The 24,205-nt window shown below is 49.4% G+C and overlaps 1 protein-coding gene across 1 annotated transcript; it reads left to right on the forward strand.

The window, feature by feature from the left end:
• Positions 1 to 954: 954 nt before the first annotated feature.
• On the forward strand, positions 955 to 23,933 carry LOC103189412. The gene is made up of 10 exons (XM_042344922.1): positions 955 to 1,094; positions 1,370 to 1,413; positions 2,213 to 2,278; positions 2,605 to 2,671; positions 3,910 to 4,918; positions 14,215 to 15,026; positions 20,740 to 20,887; positions 21,569 to 21,813; positions 22,238 to 22,417; positions 23,603 to 23,933. The coding sequence occupies exons 1-10, from the start codon at positions 1,026 to 1,028 to the stop codon at positions 23,834 to 23,836; spliced, it is 2,874 nt and encodes a 957-aa protein (XP_042200856.1). The 5' UTR covers positions 955 to 1,025; the 3' UTR covers positions 23,837 to 23,933.
• The last annotated feature ends 272 nt before the right edge of the window (positions 23,934 to 24,205 follow it).

Here is a 24,205-nt window from a genome sequence, read left to right on the forward strand (position 1 = left end):
GGACCAACGAGTCTATCCCGCTGTGTGCCAACAGACATCTTCGCTTGGGCCAAGGAAGATTCCAGTGAGTGAGTGAGTGAGAGAGAGAACGCCATTTGTAATAATTAATAATAATAATCCTTTTGATACGGCGCCTTGCGTTGGGAAGACATCTCAAAAGCGCTTTTGCGGGCTACCAGAATGGCCGGACAGGCTCGAGGGGCTGAACGGCTGAACCCCCCCTGTTCCTGTGTTCCGAGAATTTTAAAGTGTAGTGACTTTTTTTTTGACAGCCAATTCTGCACCCGGGGGCGACTTGCGAAGGCAAACGGCCGTAAAAGGGGAGTCGGCCGGAGCCTTAAGCCGGAGGGAGGACTGTCGGTCGGTCAAGACGTGAGGAGTCCAATTTTCCAATTGGGGCCTCGGGGTGGGGGGGAGAGAGCGAACCCGCGAAGCCCCCCCCAAACCCCTACCCGCTCCCCCCCAACCCCCACCCGCCCCCTCTGACTCGGAGGCGGGAGCGCTGTCGAACTGCAACCAAACCCCAAAACCCGCGGCCGCGAAGGGGGGAAACCACTTTTATGCTTTCGTTATTCTATTTGAATTTAATAATTCAATTGATTTTTTTTTCTTTGCGTTTTTCGTGACGGTCGGTCGGTCGGGGAGGGGTGGGGTGGGTGGATGGGTGGACTCGAACCTCTTCCTCCCGCGCCCGACCTCTCTCTCTGCGCCGGAGACCCAGCGCTTAACCCGCTGAGCCACCGACCCTTTTTTCCACGTCTGGTCGCGCGGCGGTGACGGTGCGGAGGGGGTGGAGCGAGAGGAGGAGGAGGGAGGGAGGAGCCAGAAGGCATCACGTGGGCGCTCCCCCCCCCCCCCCCACGGAAAACCCCGCCCCTCCTGCTCCTCCGGGACCGTGGTTACGGCGCGATCACGTGCGCCGAGGGGGCGCGAGAAGGAGGGGGGGGCGGGGCGCGGTGACGTTGGCGGGAGGGGGGAAGGCTCCGCGCCTGCGCGCTGGGGGCGAGTGCGGGGCTCGAGCTAAGATGGAGCTTTCGGCGGTTGGAGAGCGGGTGTTCGCGGCGGAGTCCATCATCAAGCGGCGCGTCAGGAAGGTGCGTCGGCGGCGGCGTCGGCGGCGGTCTGAAATCGTGGCAACCGCCCGGTCCCGTAGCACGGGCAACGCGGCACGGAGTGCATCGATGCACCGGGCGCCGCCGCCTCCCGCTTTTGCATTTGCGGCCGGTGACCGGGGCTTCGGGGATGATTTTTTTTTGTGTGTGTGTGTGTGGTGTGTGGGGTTGGGGGGGGGGGCGTCGGGGGGGGTCTCTCTCTCTCTCTCTCTCTCACACACACTCACTCTCTCTCCCTCTCCCTCCCTTTTTGCCAGGGCCGCATCGAGTATCTGGTCAAATGGAAAGGATGGGCGATCAAGTAAGTGGTCGTCAGATTCTCACCCTCTCCCCCCCTCCCCCCTCTCTCCCCCCCTCCCCCCTCTCTCCCCCCCACCCCCCCTTCCCCCTCTCTCCCCCCCATTCCCCCCCTCCCCCCTCCCCCCCTCCCCCCTCTCTCCCCCCTCTCTCCCCCCCCCCTCTCCCCCCCCTCTTCCCCCCTCTCTTCCCCCCCCTCTCTCCCCCTCTCCCCCCTCTCTCCCCCCCCTCTCTCCCTCCCATTCCCCCCTCTCTCCCCCCTCTCTCCCCCCCCCTCTCTCCCCCCCCCTCTCTCCCTCCCATTCCCCCCCTCTCTCCCCCTCTCTCCCCCCTCTCTCCCCCCCCTCTTTCCCCCAAAGAAAAATAACAGAGGCAAAAAGGCGGCCCCTGTAATGTAACGGTTACCCCCCTCCGAAAAAAATCAATTATAATTGTGTGTCTGTCTCTGTCTCTATCTGTGTCTGTGTGTGTGTCTCTGTCTGTCTCTGTGTCTGTGTGTCTGTGTCTCTGTCTGTGTGTCTCTGTCTGTGTGTGCGTGTCTGTCTCTATCTGTGTCTGTCTCTATCTGTGTCTGTCTATCTGTGTGTGTGTGTCTGTGTCTGTGTGTGTCTCTGTGTGTGTGTGTCTGTCTATCTGTGTGTGTGTGTCTCTGTGTGTGTGTTTGTCTCTGTGTGTGTGTGTCTGTGGCTTTTTTGCATTCAAGTTATCCTCGTGTGTAATTTTTTAAAAAAAAGAAATATTTTGCATTCAATTGATTCAATCTCTCTCTCTCTTGTTGTTGTTGTTGTGTGTCCTGTTATAAGGTACAGCACCTGGGAGCCAGAGGAGAACATTTTGGATGCAAGATTGATCGCTGCTTTTGAGCAAAGGCAAGAGTTAAAAGTGTCTTTATTTAAGATGTTTTTCTTCCCCCTTAGGATCCATTTTGGATTTGATTTATTTTATTTCAATGGCTGTTTTTTTTTTGCAAATGAAAATCTTCTCCTTCCTCCTTTTCCCTCCCTTCCCATCGCCATCGTTGCACCTTCCTTCTCCTGTGCCTTTTGCAAAGAAAAATGTCTTCTGGTGGCAATCCAAATTCCTCCCCTAACCACCCCGCCTCCCCCCCCCCCCCCCACCACCGCAGCCAACACTACTAACTCCACCATCGCTACCAAAAAAATAATGATTAATGTTGTATTTGCCTTTCTTGCAGAGAGAGGGAGAGAGAGTTATATGGACCCAAGAAAAGAGGGCCCAAACCTAAAACCTTCCTCTTGAAAGTGAGTGCGGAGTATTGTGTGTGTAGGGGCGGGAGGGCGGTGTGTAGGATATATTCATCGTAATAATAATAATAGTGAGATGTCGAGACGATGTGAAAAGCGCTATATCAAATGCAAGGATTATTATTTATTGGACTCCTTGCATTTGATATAGCGCCTTAAAGCGCTCTGAGACACCGTCCGGCGTGGAGGGCGCTATATAAATCCAAGTTGTTGTTATCACGCCATCGTTCATTATAGCGATCCTATGTAAACGAATATTACATTGTGTAAATTCTTCCATTTGACACGGCGTCTCATCATGTCTCGAAAACGTGACAAGGCTCTATATCCAATGCAAGGATTATTCTTATTGTTAGCATCACGGGAGGACATATCAAAGCGCTTCGCAGGATTTTGCTGTAAAGTGTAGTGACTGTGCATTTTTTTGCAGGGAGACCGCTCTAGCCGATTTGCGCACAGCTATGTACCCGCAAACAAACACGAAGCGAGTTTCACTACACTTAAAAATTCCCGTGAAGTGCTTTGGGACATCCCCTCAACTGTGTTAAGTCAAGGGCAAGGATTATACGATACAACATGCATTTATATAGGATCGCTGCGCCATAATAATTCCTACGTGCAGTTCAGGTGAATGCTAGATGTAGGGTTGTGATGCGGGAAGCAAAGCTGTGTGTATTTTCGCAATGCAGTATTTCCTAGTCCTGTTGGTAATGGGTCCGGATAGGATTACAGCTGTGGTTTAGACATCGTGTGTCGTGTGAGGTTACTCACTGTGTCAGCCCGCAAACCCGCTCAATTCTGTGAATTGGTGTCCTGTAGCTTAGTGGTTAGAGCACTCGCCCCGCAATCGAGAGGACCTGGGTTCGATTCCCGGGTGGGGGGGGTGCGAAACGCTGAGCACGTTGCCTTACTCCACACACGTACGCGCCTCTGTTTAACAGTAAGTAGGAACCCGCTTGTTAACCGCTTGGTGAAGATCGCTAATAATCCCTCCACACAAAAAAAGTGGGCACTCAATCCGTGATAGTCTGTGGGACGTCGCTGGGCGCAATCGGCTGCCGCGTTTCGACCCCCCTCCCCCCCAAAAAAACCACACGGTCACTACACTTTACAATGTATCCTGTGAAGCACTTTTGAGACGTCTCGACCACGTTGTAAGGCACTGGGTCAAACGCCAGGATGATTATCATTATTTCGAATGATTGTAATGGTTTGTTTCGGTCGCTGTTTGCCAGGCCCGGGCACAAGCCGAAGCCCTGAGAATCGGCGAGATGCACTTTTCGGTCAAGCCGGGGTCCGGTTCGGGGCCCCCCGGCCTGTCGCCCTACAAGCTGAAGAAGGACCTCCGCAGGTGCTACCGCACGTCCAGGCGGACACTGCCTCGCTCCGAGCCCCCCCAGCAACCGGGGCTGAGCGGTCACAGTCACGCTCATGGTCTCGGGCACGGCCATGGGCACGGGAGGCCGGCGATGCCGATTCCCGAGACCGTGCGCATCATCAACCGCAAGGTGGAGCCGCGCAAACGCAAGCGCAATCGCATCATCCTCAACCTGAAGGTGATCGACAAGGGGGGCAAGAGCAAAATCCCCTCCCGCAACCGGGTCATTGGCAAGAGTAAGAAGTTCAGCGACAGCGTCTTGCGGACCCAAATCCGCCACATGAAGTTCAACCACTTCCCCCTCTTCGATAAGTCGGCGCGGATGCCCACCGCCTCCCTCGGCTCCAGCTCTGAGGGGGTTGGGGGTGGGAGGAAGCCGGAGACCGCGCTGGGGGGCAACGACCCCGGCCCCTCGTGCGCCAAGCCCCCCGCTCGCGACCTGCCCCTTCCGTCTGACCCGCTGCCCCCCTATCTCAGCGGAGCCCCCCGTTACGGCAACAACCTGGTCTCCGCCAAAGCTGCCATCGCGGCCACGCCCGACCGGGCCTCGACCTGCCGCCGAGACCCCCCCTCGCCTAACCCCTCCCTGCCCCCCGGGGAGTCTCTGAGCCCCGCTGTGCCCGACTGGCGCGAGGCAGAGGCCCTGGATCTGTCCATCCCCCCTGAGTCCGCGGCCGGTCGTCGTTCCCCACCGCCCGGCTCCCGCAGCCCCCCCTCTGACCCCGAGCAGGAGGTGTCGGACTGGAGGCCGGAGATGTCCCCCTGCTCCAACGTGGTGGTGACGGACGTGACCACAAACCTCCTGACCGTCACCATCAAGGAGTTCTGCAACGCCAACGACTTTGTCAAACCGGCCAATGGGAATAAATAATTCCTCGCTCCCCCCCCCCCCTCCCCAGCCTAGGGGATCGTTGGGGGTGGGGGGGGAGTTTAGCTCAATTGGCTTGGGAACCACAAAGCCCCTTCCTTCCTTCCTCCCTCCCTCCCCCGCCCACCACCAACCCTCTCCCTTTGGTTGGCTGTTCGCTGTCTTCATTAGGATTCGCCATTACCTTTTTTTTTTGCATGGAACCTCATCAGGGAAGGAGGGAGGGAGCCAACGTCCTCTATAAGTAGGATGTCCGGGCACTGATTGATCGATTGACTGACCCTCTCTCCCTCCCTCCCTCCCTCCCTGCCTTGTTCTATCTCTCAGAGAAATTGAAATTGCGCTTTCCCCGTTTCCCCGGCTGATGGGATTGGATTAATATGATTTGCACTGGGGACCAAGTCTCGCTTTCTTTCCCCTCCCACCCTACCCCAAACCATCATGGCTCTTAACACTGCCCGGCATTAAGATGCCAAATCACCCCCACCCCCCCCCCCCACCCCACCCCATCTCTCTCACCCAACACCACCCACAGGCACAGCCGATGGAGGGGGGGGAAATGCGTTTAACGCTTTCAAAACCAAAGCCGTGGTCACACGATCGGTTTACGCGGCTCTTTAATCTTTCTTTTTTTCCCCCCTTCTCTCTCTCGCTCCGTTTGTCCCCTTTCTTGGGGGGGGGGGGGGGCAGATGAGAGTGGATCGGGTTGGGGTGGGAGGCGAGTGGGTGAGGAAAAGGGGGTAATAAGAGGGGTGAGTAAATGGGGGGGGAGGTAAGTGGACCGAAGACACGGTCAAGGTGGGGTAGGTACCTGCAACAGGGGAAGGGGGGGAAATTCTGACAACATAACCTGGCTCTCGGGAACCTGTTAACCCCTGAGATTTTGGCCGGTCGGAGCAGATGCCCCCCATTGTCAGTTCTGAACTTGGTGACGGTCACTTTATCTTTATTGGGGGGGGGGGGGGAGCCAATATCCCCCTGGGGTTGCCCTATGTTTTTTATTCGCTCGGTTCCACTTTTTCAACCGACTTTAAACAAAGAAAGAGAGGAGAGAACAGAGAGAGATGGAAGGAAAGAAATAGAGAGAAAGGAAGCGAGAGAAGGAAGACAGGCGGGTGGAGGGGGTGGGGAGCTGGGGAGGAAAAATATTCCCAAATTTTTTTTGACAGCTCTTACTATTACGTTTAGTGCAAATTAGGTAGTATATTGGACAGAAAGCTTAAAGCACTTCCAAGTCAAGTGTTTGTGAGCCTCTGGGATGGATCATAGGAACAGGTAGAGGCCATTCAGCCCCTCGAGCCTGTTACGCCATTCTATTAGATCATGGCTGATCTGGACCTCAAGAGTGATGAGGTCTCACACACACAGAATTTGTAGGAATGACGTGGTGAGGGTGGTGGCATTGATCGATCAACTGATCGATCCATAGCAAGGCAGGAGGGAGCCTTACCTGGAGGCAGTAGTCTGAACAACTCGAAGCGCTTCACAGACCGTGTAGTGACTGTTTTGTGCAGATTGACTCCACAAAGTGTGAACGGTCAGTTTTATCTGCAGTGGGTGGGAGGGGGGGGGAAGAGTTGTCGATTGTACGCGCAGGGAGTGGTGGGGAGATGCGGATAGAGAGAGAGAGAGAACTTCCCAGTGAGATGGTAAGATTTGTTTGGTCGAGTTGACATTTGTGATTGTTACTGTGATCACCGAATGGTTGGGGTTATTGTTCGTCTGCCCATTCGTCCGTCCGTCTTACGTTCCTCCTCAAAGCCTTTCGTACACTCGCGCGCGTGCGCGCGTGCACACACACACACATCAAGCTCACAAAACCTCCCAGCTCATGCACATACATGCCTGGCAAGAGTTGGTTGACGTGACGTTGTCAGCGCTGTGTGTGTGTGCGTGTGCGCACGGATACTCATAAGCTAGAGATTGAAGGGCGAGGATAGATTTTTTAAAAATTTTTTGCTCTTGATTTATTTGCACATGTATAAATAAATAAAAATGACTATAAGCTAACACAGATTAAGTGTAAGGCCCCGTCCGTCCATCCGTCCGTGTGCGGCGAGAGGGAGGTGGGATAACGTGCCAATTGGGGGGTGGTTGGGGAATGAATGGCAGAGTTTGAATACTAATGAATACACAGACTAGATGGAAATCCTTATGTTCTTGGTAGAGATGCAGACAGTTGAGTTGCCTCTTATTGATGATGATAATAATTAATAGTCTTTGCATTTGATATTTAGTCTTATTTGTGGAATCCTGCAGCTCAGTGGTTAGAGCACTCGCCTCGCAAGCGAGAGGACCTGGGTTTGATTCCCGGGCAGGGCTAAAACCTTGGGCAAGTTTCCTTACTCCACCCACACGTCTCTGTGTACCCAGCAGGCAGTGGGAACCTGGTTGTTAGTCGACTGGGGAATCGCTTTTCTGGGAGTAACTTCAATTTAAAAAAAAAGTAACAGTAATTTGATCACTCGGTCCACGACTGTGTGCGGGACGCTGCTGTGCACAATTGGCTGCCGCTTTTCTCCCACACAATATACGGTCGATTCACTTTACAGCGTATCCTTTGAAGCGCTTTGAGACGTTGTGATGTGAGTGATAAGGCGCTGTATCAAATGCAAGGATTATTATCGCCTTCTTGGGTGCTATAAATTTTTATGGACCTTTCCCTGATTTTGCTCGTGCCCCCGAAAGGTGAGTAGAAAGGTGACTTTGCTCCGACAGAAGATGGTTTAACAGAGGAGCTTTTTATAGAGTGTTGTGAGTGAGTTTTCTTAAACTCCCTCTCTTCTCCCTGCCCACACCCTCCGAGCTGCGTGGGCAAAAGCACCCTCTTCCCCCCCCCCCACCCCCACCCCCTGGTGATAGGAACTAAGTTGGTTTTAAGTGTAGCGTTCATAACTTAAGAGTCAACAAATTGTACGTTGGTGTTGGAATTGTTTTTTTTCTCCAATATATATATATTATAAATATAAATAATAATACTGCATTTAAAATCAAACATTTAAAAACCGTATTAAACAAAAAAAAAGTAAAAATAAGTAAGTGAGGGACGATTGGGGAGGGGTGGGGGGTGACGGAGCGAGTGGAATTGTTTGGTTTGTGTTATATTCCAATTGTCGTGGTTCTGGTTCTGTGTTTGGAGACTAGTTGTTTGAGAAATGGCCTCAATGTCTTGCTGTTTGGTGAGCGAGAGGGGGAAGGGGAGAGAGGGGAAACGAGGTGGGGAGGGGTAAGGGGAGTGGAGAGGGGAACGAGGGAGGAGAAGTAAATGGGGGAAAATAGGGGAAAACTAATGGAGTCAGTGGGGAAGGAAGAAGAGGAAACGGAGAAGGGGGAAGGAGAGAGGGAAACGGGGGCAGGGGAGGAGCGCTGAGTGATGTCAAGTGCAAACCTCGCGTCCCTCTTCAAGTGATTTTTGTCTTTGACGTTTATTATTTACCTGTCCGTCAGGTGAGGTGAGGAGTGGTGTGACTGGGTATATGTTGTTGACTGCAGTGACTGTGTTTGTAGGTAGTAATAACAATAATAATCCTTGCATTTGATACAACGCCTTATCACGTCTTCGAGATGTCTCAGATCGCTTCACAGAATGCACTGTAAACCGTAGTGACTGTGTTTTGTGTGCAGAAGGTATAACCTAGAGTGAAGGGTGCGAGAGAATAGGAAATGTGTATTTGTATTCATGTCTCTTTCCTTACCCCCCCCCCCCAATTGTTTATAAAACACTTTTCTCACCCATCCACCGACAGTAATCTGTCTCTTTTCCTTTCGCACCCTTTCCCCTGCCCCCCCCACCCCGTAAGACTTGCCACAGCTTGCACTTTGTTTAATGTCCCATGCAAAGCAGAATTGGTGTGTAGAGTTAGCAGCAGTTTATAGCACTTGCATATAAATATATATGTATATACACACACACACACACACATGGTCCTTTGCTCTTATCCCAATCCTTGGCACCGTTGGGTTGGGGCAATACATTCCAGCACTTTTTTGTGTGTGTGGTAGGGCAGGAGGGTGGGGAAGAAATGTTCAGAGGGTTTCCCTCTTTCCCCTTCTCTCTCCCCCTCTTGACATTGTCTGGGGGAGGTGAGAGAGAGGGAGAGCGGGATTGATTGATTGACTGACTGACTGACTGGGTCTCTTATTTTAGGTAGAGTAGGAATTGATGTGGAAAAGCTGGTAGATGCAACCGTTTTTTTTTCTCTCTCTCCGTGAAACGGACCGTAACGGTTTGAAGAGTGGGTTAAGAAAGCTCTCCCTCCGCTCACGTCTGCTATTGTCTCTGTCCGGTCAGACAGATGAGAGCATGTTTTCATTGCGTCTTTCCAATGGAGTACAGTCTAGTTTGTAGCATGCAATGTGGTGGCTGAAGTCATGATGATGGTGTAGCTTTGTGTGTACGTGTATGTTTCTTTCTCTTCCCCCATCCTCTCTCTCTCTCTCTCCCCCCCCCCGCACCCTCTTTCATTGTTTTGGGTTGAAACGCCATTGCACCCACCTTGTCTTTGGAAGACGGGAAGAAAAAATACACAAAGAAGAAAGAGAAATCACGAATTTACAAATTTTGTGCGATGAGTTCATTTTTAAAAAAAAAAAATTATTGTTTGCTCCTGCAAAGAAAGGCTAAGACTAGGTGGAACTTGGGGGTGCCTGGGCTCCATAGTGACTTCGAGAGAGAGAGAGAGAGAGAATGTTTTAATAACAACAGTAATCCTTGCATCTGATAACAGCACCTCATCACGTCTTCGAGACGTCTGAAAGCGCTTCACAGAATAAATGGATCTGACACGGATTGAAATAACTTCTTAATAGCTGGAATTATTATCCTGTCTTCCCTCCCTCCTCGCTGCTCTCCATTCCTCTCTCCCCCACCCCCCCCACAACCTGTAATTAATTACTGCTTTTGCATCCTATGGTACCTGTGTATGTGCTTTTCAAGCAATGTGGTCGCGAGAGAAAGATTGAATGCGTGAACAATAAATAAATAAGCATGGAACGTGACGTTTATAGATCTTTATGTTTTTTTAATTAATCATAATAATTATCCTCGACTTTGATACAGCACCTCATCGCCTCGGGAGGATGTCTCGAAGCGCTTCACCTGATTTTTAACTGTAAAGTGAAGTGACTTGTGTGTTCTGTGGGCGTACCCAGTGCGTCCAATAAATACTTTAAATGTACTGAAACCTTCCCTCCCTTGTCCCCTCATTTTTGTTTCGCAAACTGCGTTAGACCATGATACGCTGTGTTATCTTGTACTGTGGAACCAGAGGACACGGCCTGCGATTGATTGAAGTTGGGTGGGGTGGGGTCGGGGGGGTAAATCCAGAACCAGACAGACAGACAGATGGTGGAAGCACAAAGTGTCGTTTGTTTCAAGAACAAGTTAGATAGATTTCTGTTAGAAAATAATATCTGGGGATAGTTTGGGACACGACATGTCCAGCGACGGCCAGGAATGCTGAAAGGCCAACTGGATGGACCTTGGTTTTCTTTCGCCAGCAAATTCTTATGTAAACTTTTGAATGAAGAAAACTTTTGTTTATGATTGGCCATCACTTACTAACTCACTCTCTCCGGTGGTTGATGTGTTTTTTTTGGGGGGGGAACGGGCCATTGACTGTATTGTTGACACCCAGCACTTGTTACAGCTACACTTTGGGGGGAACTTGACTAAATGAATATTAATACACCCAAATACAACCTAAAGTATTGTGTTTTCTCTCTGTTGGAGTCTTGGAGGTTGATGTTGAACTGCGAGATGGTAAGCCTTTCTTTGTTTGGCCGTGTACGTGGGGGGGTGGGGGGCGGGAGAGTGAAGGGGTGGGTGTTCTGGAAGGATGTTCTTCATCCAAACTCGTCTTGTGAGTCAATTTTTCTCTTGATTCCTTGACTCTTCTGTCCATTCGTTGATATTGGAAATTTTCTTTTGCATTTGGGGAGGATAAGTTTGCAGGGCTACGGGGAGTGGGATCGATAGCTCTTTTCAAAGACCGGGCACAGACTTCTGTGCTCTACGATTCTATAATATAATAATAACAATCCTTGCATTTGATATCGCATCTTTTCACGTCCTTCTAAACGCCTCAAAGCGCTTCACAGAATATATTGTGAAGTGCATTGACTGTACACTTGTGGGCCGTTTGCATGTGGAGGGGAGGGGCGTGAGGGCCTTGGACTTGGACAAAATCCATCATCTCTTTTATAAAGAGGAATTGATGAAGGTTGCAGAAAGAAATGCAAGGATTATTATTATTATTATGTACACCTCACCCCCAAGACCTGACCTTGCTTGTTGTCCAGAGGTGCCTCACCACAGGTAGCCACTAGGTGGCAGATTGGGCACACGAGTGCCAAGTCCCTTTCTCCCCCCCCACCCCCACCCCCATCACTGCCAAATCCTTCTGCGTTGCCTTTCAATTCCAAGCAGCGGGAAAGTTTGCCAGACAGTGCTCTCGATGGCAAGCTGTGCGGTTTTAGCTGGTTAAGACTCCAGCAACTTTCCCCCAACGCACCCTCTGTCCCCCCCCCCCCCCCCCAAGTCTTGGCTCTTGCCACCCCATACCTAATACTTGCCGTAATTAGGTAAACAAGGTGCGTACGTCCAGAGACAGAGAGAGAGCACAGTCCATTCCAACAATCGATTGCTGGGATTTCCACGTGTAAATGGAAATCTCAGTTTGGTTTGGAGGCTCCTCAACAACGCTGATGGGTTTCCGCGTGTGTCAGACGGACACCCGGCTGACAAAAAAAGAAATGATGCCAAATGCAATTTGTTGTTGTGTTGAGTGCAGAATCCTGATGTTATCTCGTGCTGGACAAGGGCAGGTGTATAGCGACGGGCGGTTAGCGACGAGGACCTTCCGAACGGCAGCGGATTTGAGTTAATTTATCAAACGAACATTGAGGTAATCACAACGTGGGAATTAAGTTCTCCTTTTATACAGTTGCGCTCGCCGAATCCGACTAATCCTGTGATTGCTCAGTGACTCTGCGGTTTGGCTGAGCGAATGTGTGTGGGGGTCGGGGGGTGGGCTGGGGAGCAGGCTTGCCAGCAAACGCACAGTCACTACACTCATCAGCGATATCTTCCCAACGCGAACCAGAGTTCTGTGCAGCGTTCCTCTGATGTCAAAAAGTCTTCCGATCCTGTGACCGAGTGGGACATTTGTCCCGTTAGAGTAGTTAGTGCGCTCGCCTCGCAAAGCGAGGGGACCCGGGTTCGATTCCCGGGCAGGAAGAAACCTCTGGCAAGTTTCCTTACTCTCCGCGCGCGCCTCTGTTTACCTAGCAGTAAGTCAATTGGCGGATCGCTTTCCGGGGGTAATAGTCCCTCACCCCCCAAAAAAAGGTAATAAATGGGTCGCTCGATTCACGCTGCTGTGCGCAATTGGCTGCTGCGTTTCGCCCACAAATGACACAAGTCAATCCACTTTACGGTGTGTTCTGTGAAGCGCTTCGAGGCGCCTCAACGAGATGTTTAAGGCGCTGTATCAAATGCACGTCTGTCGAGGCTGCTGCTGGGGGAAGGCTGCACGGCCAGCAGTGCTGCCCTTCGGACGAGACTTGCCCCGTTGAAGTCGACGTTAAAGATCCCTTGCGGAGGGAGGAAGCGAGTATCTTTCCTGCTCGCCTGGTTGATGGTTCCCCCTCCCTCCTCCCTTCCCAAATCAGTCATTCGCTTCATTGGCAAAACTGTTCGCAAACGTTTCCTGCGAAGAGATTTGACGGTCGCTTTCTCCAACAGGACGCGCAGTGACTGCACTTCAGAGCGCAAGCCCTGTTTCCCAATACGTTTGCGGGGAGAGATGCAAGACAGAAGTCCACCTGCACTAATTTGCCATGTAGCTTAAAGGGATAAGGTTTCCATGGCGACGGAGATCGCAAGACACATTACGCAGCTCATGCGATGAAATTATTCCACGCTCTGTCTGGGCCAGCAATGTGCTTGTTTTGTTCTGAGATGCCATGCGAACGCAGCGCATTCTGAAGGGATGCTGTTCATAATAATAATGGTAATAATCCTCACATTTGATGCAGCGCCTTATCACGTCGTCGAGACATCTCTAAGCGCTTCACAGAATATGACTGTAAAGTGAATTTGTTCCTTTGCCAATTAGCTTAAATCTGTGTTCTCTGGTTCCCGACCCACTCACCCACCAGAGGAAACGGTTTCTCCCCATCTACTCTTATCAAAACCCCTCATAACGCCTATTAAGCGAACCCTCAACCTTCTCTGCTCCAAGGAGAGCAATCCCCGGGTCTCTCTCGTCTCTCTCTCTCTCTCCGCCAAATTCAAGTCTCTCATCCCTGATGTTTATGTTTGCGTTGGGTCCCGTGAATTGTAGACCGCAGTGTGGACACGCTGCACATTTCAGACGGCAGGCACAGAGCTGATTGCCGTACCAGATAGCAACATGAATAAAGACTTCGCAAAACCACATTAGCATTCGACTTGGCAGGAAGCCAGACTCTGGGCTGTACCAGTCTTGGATTCATAACTCAATTAACTGGGTGACGTTAAGTGCTACACATTACTTGTGGCCAGGCTGTTAGCCCGACAGTGCGACTGCTAAATCCTTGCATTTCTATCCGTGCCGCCTTTTTCTTTTCTTTTAACAGTAAGAGCATTCGCCTTTGAGGCCGCGCCTTATCATTGCCGTCGAGACATCTCAACCACCGCAAATTATAATAATAATAATAATAACAAAAGTAAATCGTGTATTTTGTGGGCAAAAACCCATGCGTTTGTAAATTGCATTTGCTACTGGATGATTGGGATTCTAATAATAATAATAATAATAATCTTTGCAGTTGATATAGCGCTTTTCACGTCTTCTAGACGTCCCAAAGCCCTTCACAGAATATAATGGTTCTCATGGTTTGGAGACTCTTAAGCAGCACGGGGATAGGTTGCTGCATGCGTCAAAGAATTCGAAAATAATTTGACATTTTCTTAAAAAAAAGATATCACCCAAACACACAAGTCTCTTATCTGATCAATCGATCTGTTATCTGATCAATCGATCTGTCTCTTATTTGATCGATCTATTTATCTGTCTGTCTTATCTATCACCTAATCTATCCATCTACTCACCTACCACTTTCTCTCTCTACCTCTTCATCTCCATCTCTGTATCTCTATTTTGACAAAACGTTAAAAAAAATTAAATGAAGAAAGAAAACCATCTCTGTAATATTTCCCTTTTAAGAAGGCAGTGAACTCGTCCTGTGGGTGTTGGTGACGTGTTGGTGATTGGTAGGGATTTGTAAATCTATCCCTCCCTCTTCCTTCAGTCAGTGTAGAGTGGAGCTGCCCAACACAACACAACACAACACGACCCAACGCAACCCATCTCCACTCCTCTTCCCTCCTCGCTCTCCATCACCCCAAACCCCCAACCCTTCCCTGGTGTCTGTCTCCCTCACTCTCCGGCACCCTGAAGTATCTGACTGTCCTGCTCGGGGCAGGGATGCTTGCCTTCCTGGGTGCAATCATCTGCATCATCGCAAGCATCGCCCCAGCCTCCACGGGAACTCTCCAAGGTGCTGAGGGAGACCCGGGCGCTGCCAATGCTGTGGTTGGGGTTGGAGGAGATGGCCAGGGCTCTGTGCCAGGCACTGCACCCAGCACAGGCACAGCCACAGGTATGGACACTCAAGCAGCCAAGGCATCTGTATTGGACGCCCATCTGGGCCAAGGATCCCCTCTGGGCTCTGGTGTCCACCTAGGCAGCACCAGTAGGTTCCTCTGCTTGCCCCTGACCCAGGACTGTCCCTCCAGCTCGGCCAGAGAGGACCTGCTCCTGCTCAGGACCACCGCTGACCACCTGAGCCAGATGGTCACCCAGCAGAAAGACCAGATCTTCAGCGACCAGGAGATCATCAAGGAGCTGACTGGGAAACTGAGTCAATGTGAGAACGGGCTGGAACCTGGCTACTTCCAGGGGAATCAAGAGGAATATGCTTGGGATGCAGGCAGAGACAACCTAGACCATCTAGCTGATGATGACGATGGTGGTGAGGATGATGAAGATGAGTCTGGGAGGACAGTCCAGGAACTGGAACAAGCCATACACACCTTGAGGGACAGGATTGAGAAATTGGAGGTAGGGTTTGCTTGCTATTCTTGCTGTACTGTATTTTTTGTTCTATTGTAATGGTTAGTGGGTAGTGGGAGAGGGTCAGTCAGTTAGCAACAGTGGGGTGGGTTGGTAGGGGTGTGTGGGGGTCGGGGTGAGGAGATAGATAGAGAAATAGAGAGAGAGATAGGTAGATAGAGAGAGGTAGAATATTGAATGATTGATTGATTAGACAATATAAACATAAGAAATGCTGCACGAAAAAAACCCGAGATCCATCTCGTTCGCCTTCCACCTTCCTGGCAGTCGCTTGCACATATGTCCCAAACTACCTATGTACTATATCCCATAATGTTATTTACTGAAAGAAAACTATCTAATCTGTGTTTGAAAGAGATAAGAAATAGATGGAGAGAGGGGGAGAGAGTGAGAGATAGCGTGGGAGAGGGCGAGAGAGAGAGAGCTAGAGTGGGAGGGGGGGGGAGAGAGAGATACAGGGAGGGAGATGAATAGATAGAGAGATAGATAGATTGATTAGAAGACAGACAAGCAGATAGATAGATCAACAGCTGGATAGACAGACAGATAGTGTGAAAGATTGTTCATTGCTGTCCATTTTATTGGGGGGGAGGGGGGGGAAGGGACCAAATAACAAATAACCTGTTGCTGTGAGCAAACTGTTTGCTGTGTTTCACCCTCCAAATACACAGTCACTACACCCTACAGTGTATTTTGTGAAGTGCTTTGAGATGTCTCAACGGTGTGATGAGGCGCTGTATCAAATGCAAGAATTATTATGATGATGATTGTCCTTATTCTCAATGGCACAGAATTCCATCTTAAAAAGGCAGTTTCGAGGCTCGTTCATTTATCGCAAAATTCTGTTCTTCAATTTATTCTCATTGAATAAATTTATTACACCTTTTTTGGCGTAAGTCAATCGGTAAGAACTGATTCCTGACCCTAATTTGATTTCTTTTGTTCAACAAAATGGGCCAGGGAGTGTGGGTCAATCTCGTTGCTCTCCTTCTGCACTGCCTCTTGGCACTGAGCAACCCTGTTAATTCACGGTGGACCAGAAGTGGACGCAGAATGACCATTCTGTCCCGCCTCTCCGCCTCTCTCTCTCTCTCTCTCTCTCTCTCTGACCCTGCCGGCTCTGAGCAGAGTATCTAGACTTCAAAAGCAAAGGCTTCCATCAACATTGCCCTTTGAAGACGAGCTCCTGCTATGAAACCAAATGTCATCTGGATGGAATGCAGATGGATTGTGCTTCCCTGGAGATGTTGGAATGAAGCCCTTCACACTTAACAAAAAGCGGTAGTGTAGTGGATAGTGCGTTTGCCTCGCAAGTGAGAGGACCTGGGTTCGATTCCCGGGGCAGGGCGAAACCTTAGGTATGATTCCTTGTTCCACTCTCCTCTTCCTTAAGGAGGAACCTGGCTGTCAGTCGATTGGCGGGTCACTTTCCGGCGGTAATAATCCCTTCAAAAAAATAATAATGATAATTTGGTCACTCAATTCATGACTGTTTGTGGGACGCCGCTGTGCGCAATCCGCTGCTGCGTTTCGCCCACAAAATATACAGTCAATTCACTTTACAGTATATCCTGTGAAGCGTTTTGAGACGTCTCAATAACGTGATAAGGCACTATGTGAAATGTAAGGATTATTATTAAGCAATTGCACGCTGTCCCTGTGTTACCAAGTCCAATAAACTCAAATCTCTCTCTATAACAATGGCGCTGGAACAAAATGGCTGCCTATCAGCATATCCAGTTTGACAAGACACCAGTAACATCACTTCCGGCCTGGGTGTGGGTCACAGGAAGCTAGAGGTGCGGATGTACCGCGCTATAAATGGACTGCGTAGGAGTGTCAGCCTAGACGACGTGTGATGACTAATCTCCCCAATATGGTGGCTTGAACCCAGGACCTTCTGGCTGAGAGGCGAGAGCGTGAACACTGAGCCAGGCTGACACCGAGCCAACAGGAGGAACCTGTGCGAAAACCTCATCCCGTTGCGCAAATTAGAGATTATGCTGTGCCCAGCCGGGTTACTGCCGTCTCTGGTGTAAGACAAGTCGCCTTGTACTGTAGATACCTGGATTAGGACTGAGGGGAATCTTGAGCATTCAAGTTGGGGGAATGTGGACCATTATGTGTCACTATGTACAAAGCTCCCAGCCTTGACGTCTCAGTTTCTTCCTGTTTTCCTGAAAACGTTTCCCATCGCGTTGGATTAAAGGTGGGGATGCAGAGAGATATGCAAAGCAACATGGTGGCTTGGTACCGGTGATGTGGCAAGTGACAGATTAGCAGTTGTCTCTCTCTCTCCCTCTGTGACTTGAAGCAGATGGTCAGGAAGAAGCAACACATCGAGGTTCCTCATTGGGGAGGCAGGGGGGAGTGAGAAGAGGAGGTCAACTTCATAGTGAGTAACACAGCAGACACAGAGAGAGAGAGACTGGGGGTAACTGCACAGTCCCATCAAACAAGCCACTGGAGGATACCAAGGAGAAGGGATCTCACTACAAACATCCTTCACCTGACAGTAAGACAACAACATCAACAACAACACACTGACCACAGAGACAACATGGAACTAACTGCTTTGTGGCTACAGTCTGGGAAGGACCAATGTGATGACTTGATGACTGCGATTGCTTTGGGAGGAGGGTGTGGATGTGGAGTGGCGGGTGTTGGTGTTGTGGATCAACCTACTTCCCCCCTGACTCTGGGTGTGTGTGTGTGTGTGTGTGTGTGTGTTTATGATGGAGGGGGGGGGCGGGTTCAGGTGCTCTGGGAAGCTTGAGATGACAATTCCCACCCCCAGCTTTTGATGTCTCCTCTTCCTGTTTTCCAGATGGAATGATGGTGAGCTTCATTCTGTGAAACCCCTTCTCCCACCCCTTCTGTCCCCGCTCTCCCCTACTCCTTCCCCTCCCCCTCCCTCCCATTGGAGGTTCCTATAAGGGAGGGGAGGCATTTGCCTTCAGGCTCTCAATGCTATCAATTGTCTCTCGCTTGTCACATTAACATTGGGGAGTGGTGGGAACAGTGTTCCATTGTGCCTTCCTCTTCTTCCGCTTTCCCTCGGCAATCTTCATCGTCGTTATCATTATTCTCCTCCTTCGGACATGAAGACATCGTCTTGTGAGGAGGCAGCTTTGGCTTGGGAATTGGATGGTTCAAGAGTGAAACCAGAAGAGTTTGAGTTCTCTAAGGAGGAGTGAGGGGGAGGAAGGAGGCTTCGTGAATGTGCTGAACTGACTTGTGGAGGGAGGGGTGTAAATTGGACATTGTGGACATTGTGCATTTCAGTGTTTTACTGCCATCTGTACTTTCCTGGTCTAAGTATGGGCCGTGCCGTGTCAAACTGTGAGTGTCTTAATGTTCTTGACGTCGTAAAAGTTTCTGAGAGCCTTTGTGATCCGTTGTGAAGTGAGTAAACTTCCAATAAAGTAATTACTGCCATCAACGTGCGACCCAGAGTCGTTTAATTCTCACGTGTTTCTCAAACCTTGCAGTTGCTTCAGCGCCTTATCGCGTCTTCGAAACATCTCAAAGCGCTTCACAGAATATACTGTAACGTGGATTGTCTGTGTATTTTGTGGGCCAAACACGGCAGGTGACAGTAAGCACGGTCGAAAAGGATGGCTTTCAGGCGGGACTTGAAAAGGGGGAGAGGGGGACAAGGCGGAGGGATTGAGGGAGACTGCTCCAGAGATTCAGGGCGTAGTGGCTGAATGATTGACCTCCATTGATGGAGCGGAAGGCGCGAGGGACAAGCAAGAGGCTTGTGGTTTTGTCTCCAGGTTCACTCCCAGGACATCCGCTGGGCTCAGTCGAAGGCAGACACACACACACACACACACTCTCTGAGAGACAAGTGCTGTGGGTTCAAACTCCACGTCGTAATTGTTTTTATTTTGGGTCTGACACATGAGGAAACCCATCACCGTTGCTTAAGAGTCTCCAAATCAAGCTGAGAATTCCATGCATCCCGTGGAATCCCAGAGATAGATTGCTGGAAAGGAATGCACATTCTCTCTCTCTCTCTCTCTCTCTAGCTTACCTAATTCTGGAAAGTATTAGGCGCAGGTTAGCAAGTGCCAAGGCTTGGGGACTTTTGTGTTGCGCTAACTGCTGGAGTCCAGCCAGCTAAAACCATTGCTTGCCATTGATAAAACTGTCTGGCAAGCTTTCCTGCTGCTTGTCCGTTATAGTTATAGTGGTATAATAATAATACCTTTGCATTTTCGCCCACAAAATACACAGTCAGTCCACTTTACAGTATATCCTGTGAAGCGCTTCGAGACGTCTCAAAGACTTGATAAGGCGCTGTATCAAATGCAAGGATTATTATTATTATCAAAGCCAAGAGTACGAGAGATTTTGAGTTCCCCACTCACGATCTCCATACATTTATCTGGTGACAAATAATTATGTTCCTTATTTTTAATCTGACCTAATTTCCACACTTGGATGAGTAGCCAGGGACAGCTCCAATTATATATTTAACACCTGCAGCTCGGTGCTATATTTAAGCTTCCTTGAGGATGTAGCAGAGACTTAGTGTGATCTGTCCTTACCCCATTTAATACACAATGTTCTAGTATTAAGTTTAATTGTCACGAACCAAACACGGTCTTGAATTTATTAGCGTAATCGTTCTGGAAGGCTCCTGGCACCTGGAGAGCTCGGAGTCACGTAGCATAGTGGTTGGAGCACTCACTTCCCTCGTAAGTGAGAGGACCTGGGATCTGTTCCTGGGCGGGCAGGGCGAAATGTTAGGCAAGTTTCCTTACTCCGCACACACGCCTCCGTTTACCAGCAGTAAGTAGGAACCCGGTTGTTAGTTGATTGGCGGATCGCTTTTCTTTGGGTAATAATCCCTTCAATAATATATATTTAAGAAATTAGGTCACTCAATCCACAACTGTTTGTGGGACACTGATGTGCGCAATTGGCTGCTGCGGTTTGCCCACAATCTATACCGTCAATCCACTTTATGGTATGTTCACTGAAGCACTAGATCAAAGGATTATTATTATTAATAATTAATAAAAATCATCCTTGCGTTTGGTACAGGGCCTTTCATGTCCAAAGTGCTTCACGTGATTTCACTGTAAAGTGGAGTGACTGTCATTATGTTTCTTAATTTAACCTCTAGCTTAACCCCTTAACTTAACCCTAAAATTAATCTAATTTAACCCCTCCTGATCCCAATCCCCAGCAAGTCAGGTGCAAATCTTTGACTGTCCAGCGCTTTGGGATGTCCTCCCGACGTGAAAGGCGCTGTGTAAGTGTAATTTGTTGATGTTGTTTCCTCTTTGACCGTAGTTCCTCCTAAATTCCCCTACATAAAAAAAAACCCTACTTCAGTGAGCGAGTAATAAATGTGTGGAACAGGCTTCCGAGGGAAAGCAGAAAATGTTGTTTGCTTCAATGACAAATTAGATAGATTTCTGTTAGGAAATAATGTCTGGGGGATACAGTATATAGTTTGGGACACGACATTTCAAGCGACTGCCAGGATGGTAATTGAACTTCAGTTACAGATCAGTCATGATCTTATTGAATGGCAGAACAGGATCGAGGGGCTGAATGGCCTACTCCTGTTTCTATGTTCCTATGGTGGAAGGCAAACTGGGTGGACCTTGGTCTTCTTTCGCACAGCAAATTCTTCTTTGCTTATGTTCTCTCTAACACCCTGTGGAACAATCTCTATCTAAAGGTCCAGGAGTTGGAGGTTCAGTTGCTCTCCCGGTTGGCGGAGCTGGAGAGAGACCGGCTTCTGTTGCAGAATGAGAGCTCCCACCAACGGCAACACCTGGAGTCTCAGCTCAACACCCTTCACCACCGCGTCACCGGACTGGAGAAAGGTACCTTTGTTACCTGTCAGCTTTATCTACATAGTAGGTGTGTGGGGAGGAGAGGGGAGAGAAGGGGGAAGGGCGATTTGACTATGGAGGGCATCATAGTACACTTTTCCGGGGATGATAATCTCTTCAAAAGGGGAAAATTCCCTTGGAAATACAAAGGGTTGGGTGACTTCCAATCCGTAGCTCAGTGGTTAGAGCCCTCGCCTCGCAAGCGAGAGGACCTGGGTTTGATTACCAGGCGGGGCAAAACCTTCGGCAAGTTTCCTTACTTCACATACACGCCGCTGTTTACCAGCAGTAAGTAGGAACCCGGTTGTTAGTCGATTGGCGTATCGTTTTCTGGGGGTAAAAAAAATTGGTCGCTCAATTCACGACTGTTTGTGGGACACTGCTGTCTGCAATTGGCTGCTGTGTTTCGCCCACAAAATATACTGTCAATTCACTTTGCTGTATATCCTGTAGGACCTCGGTTTAACCTCTCATCCGAAGGACGGTGTCTCTGACAATGGAACGTTAGGGTAGATCAGGGTATAAAGGGATATGGGGCAAAGGCGGGTAATTGGAGGTGAGGTACAGATCAGCCATGGTCTTACACAGTGGTGGAACAGGCTCGAGGAGCTGAATGGCCTCCTCCTGGTACCTATTATTAATAAAACTGGACTCTCCCATTCTCCCCAACAGATGCTGCGGTGTATAAATTGGCAGAGGGATATAAGATTGTGTTTCCAGTGCGCACTAACTACATGTATGCCCGGCTGACCAGGAGCCTGCCTGAGATGTATTCCTTCACTATCTGCCTGTGGTTGAAGTCCGATGCCTCTATGAGGATTGGGACACCATTTTCTTATGCTGTCCCAGGTCAGACCAACGAGATTGTCCTGCTAGAGTGGGGCAACAACCCCATTGAACTGCTCGTCAACGCCAAAGTAAGTGACTTCGGGAGTCTCTTGTTTTATTTTGTATTTTTTTTGAGTCAGTCCGGTGTCTGACACACGCGGAAACCCATCACCGTGTTTAAGGGTTATGTAAATGGGAAATGGATTCATCAAAATGTCTCTCTATTTAAGAAACGTTAGGCAAGTTTCCTCACTCCACACACACGCCTCTGTTTACGCAGCAGTAAGTAGGAACCCGGTTGTTAGTCAACGGATTAATAATAATTTGGTCAATCAATCCACAACTGTTTGTGGGACGCTGCTATGCGCAATTGGCTACTGTGGTTCGCCCACAAAATATACAGTAAATTCACTTTATAGTACATTCTGTGAAGCGCTTTGAGACGTCTCGAAGACGTGATAAGGCGCTATATCAAATGCAAGAATTTTTATTAATTATTATGTCTCTCTGTAGGTGGCACAGCTACCCTTACGGGTTAAGGATGGACGCTGGCATCACGTGTGTGTGACCTGGACGACTAGAGATGGCACATGGGAAGCATATCAGGATGGTACACGATGGGGTACTGGAGACAACCTGGCGCCTTGGCATGCAATCAAACCAGGGGGCATCTTGATATTTGGGCAGGAACAGGTATGTGTCTGGGGTGCAGGCTAGTGGGGAGGAGAAGAGGGGAAGAAATGGCGTGAGCAATGATTAGACAAGTTAGGGCTCTTCAGCCTTGAAAGGAGACTTCACTCAAGTGGTCCTCTATGTAGATTTTAAATGGGACTGAGAGAGGCAGCTCAGAAATGGATAGACCAAGGCAGAAACCAGGAAGTGTTTCTTTGCACAGAGGGGAGAAATAACGACAGGACATTGTGATCAACTGGGTCCAAGGGTGTTCTTTACTTGGATATCTCTCTCCCTCGTGATCTTTTGAAACCCACAACGTCTTACACAGAGACGAGAATCCTACACGGGTCCCGATGGGAGCTTTGGGTGCAGTCACTGCTGTGTCTGTCCACAAAAATACAAAAATAAAGTCTGTTCGAGGGACAGATAGCGTGGGTGTAAAGCAGGTTAACTTAAGATTGCGATCACAGAATGTGGAGAAGAGATTTCCACTAAAAAGCCGTAACTCTTAATTCTTAATGTACGTGAATGACTAATTGATTGAGAACACGACTGAAAACCATAATGATAGGTATCATCAGAGATAATTAAATCAAGTGCGTTCCTGCCTTTGGGACCCTGTTAAGGTACAGTCAATGAGTTGCCTTTATTTGGAGCTCCAGAGATCTGAAATTCCACCTACTTTTAGCTTGCAAGACCCATTTTGACTCAACGTGTAAGAAATATTTACCTTGGGAATACAAGGGGTGACTTCCAATGTTTTAGTCCTGTAGCGTAGTGGTTAGTGCACTCGCCTCGCAAGCGAGAGGGTTCAATTCCCGGGCAGGGCGGGGTGAAACCTTAGGCAAGTTTCCTTACTCCACATCCCTCTGTTTGCCTGTTTGGTATATAGGAATCCAGGTGTTAAGTCAATTGGCCAATTGCTTTCTCGAGGTAATAATCCCTCAAAAAAATGTTGTGACTCAATCCACGACTGTTTGTGGGACACTGCTGTGCGCAACTGGTTGCCGCCCACAAATACACCGTCAAGTCACTGATTTGTACCTCAACTCCATCGACTGTGTATTTTGTGGGCGAAATGCAGCAAATTATTATTATTTTTAACAATAATGGGTGGCTTTTTCACACCAGAAGCTCGATGGAACCGAGTGGCATCTTTCTTTTGACATAAGCTTCATGTCTTTTTTCCTTCCGATCACGCAGGACACTCTAGGGGGACGTTTTGATGCAACACAGGCCTTCGTTGGTGAGCTGGCACAGTTTAACGTGTGGGACCGTGTCCTCACCTCCGCGGAGATCATCAGCATTGCCAACTGTTCAGCGGGCACAGCGGGCAACGTCCTGCCCTGGGAGGATCAGGGCCTCGAGGTGTTTGGTGGAGTGACCAAATGGCCTTTGGAGAGTTGCGATGAGAGGAGAAGGTTAGGGAGTGACTGACGGGGGGATTGGGGATCAGGGAGGCCGTCTGCACTTTACGTCAACATGCATGGACCAGGCATGAGCAAAAAAAAATCCCTAGCTTTCGCACTGAGATCATCCCGCAGTGTGTGTGTGTGTGTGTGGGGGAGGTGGTGGGGGTAACCCTCAGGCTGCCAGCACAACCCTTGCCGTGTCTCTGATGCTCAATTAATCCTTTTGCCAACCTATTAATATTAATAATCCTTGCCTTATCACGTCATTGAGACATCCCAAAGCCCTTCACAGCATAGGCTGTAAAAACTGTATTCTTTATGGGCGAAACGCGGCAGCCAAATTGCGCACAGCAGCGTCCCACAAACAGTCGTGGATTGATTGACCACATTATCA

The sequence above is a fragment of the Callorhinchus milii genome, unplaced genomic scaffold (genome assembly GCF_018977255.1).
Source record: "Callorhinchus milii isolate IMCB2004 unplaced genomic scaffold, IMCB_Cmil_1.0 Scaffold31, whole genome shotgun sequence".
NCBI lineage: Eukaryota > Metazoa > Chordata > Chondrichthyes > Chimaeriformes > Callorhinchidae > Callorhinchus > Callorhinchus milii.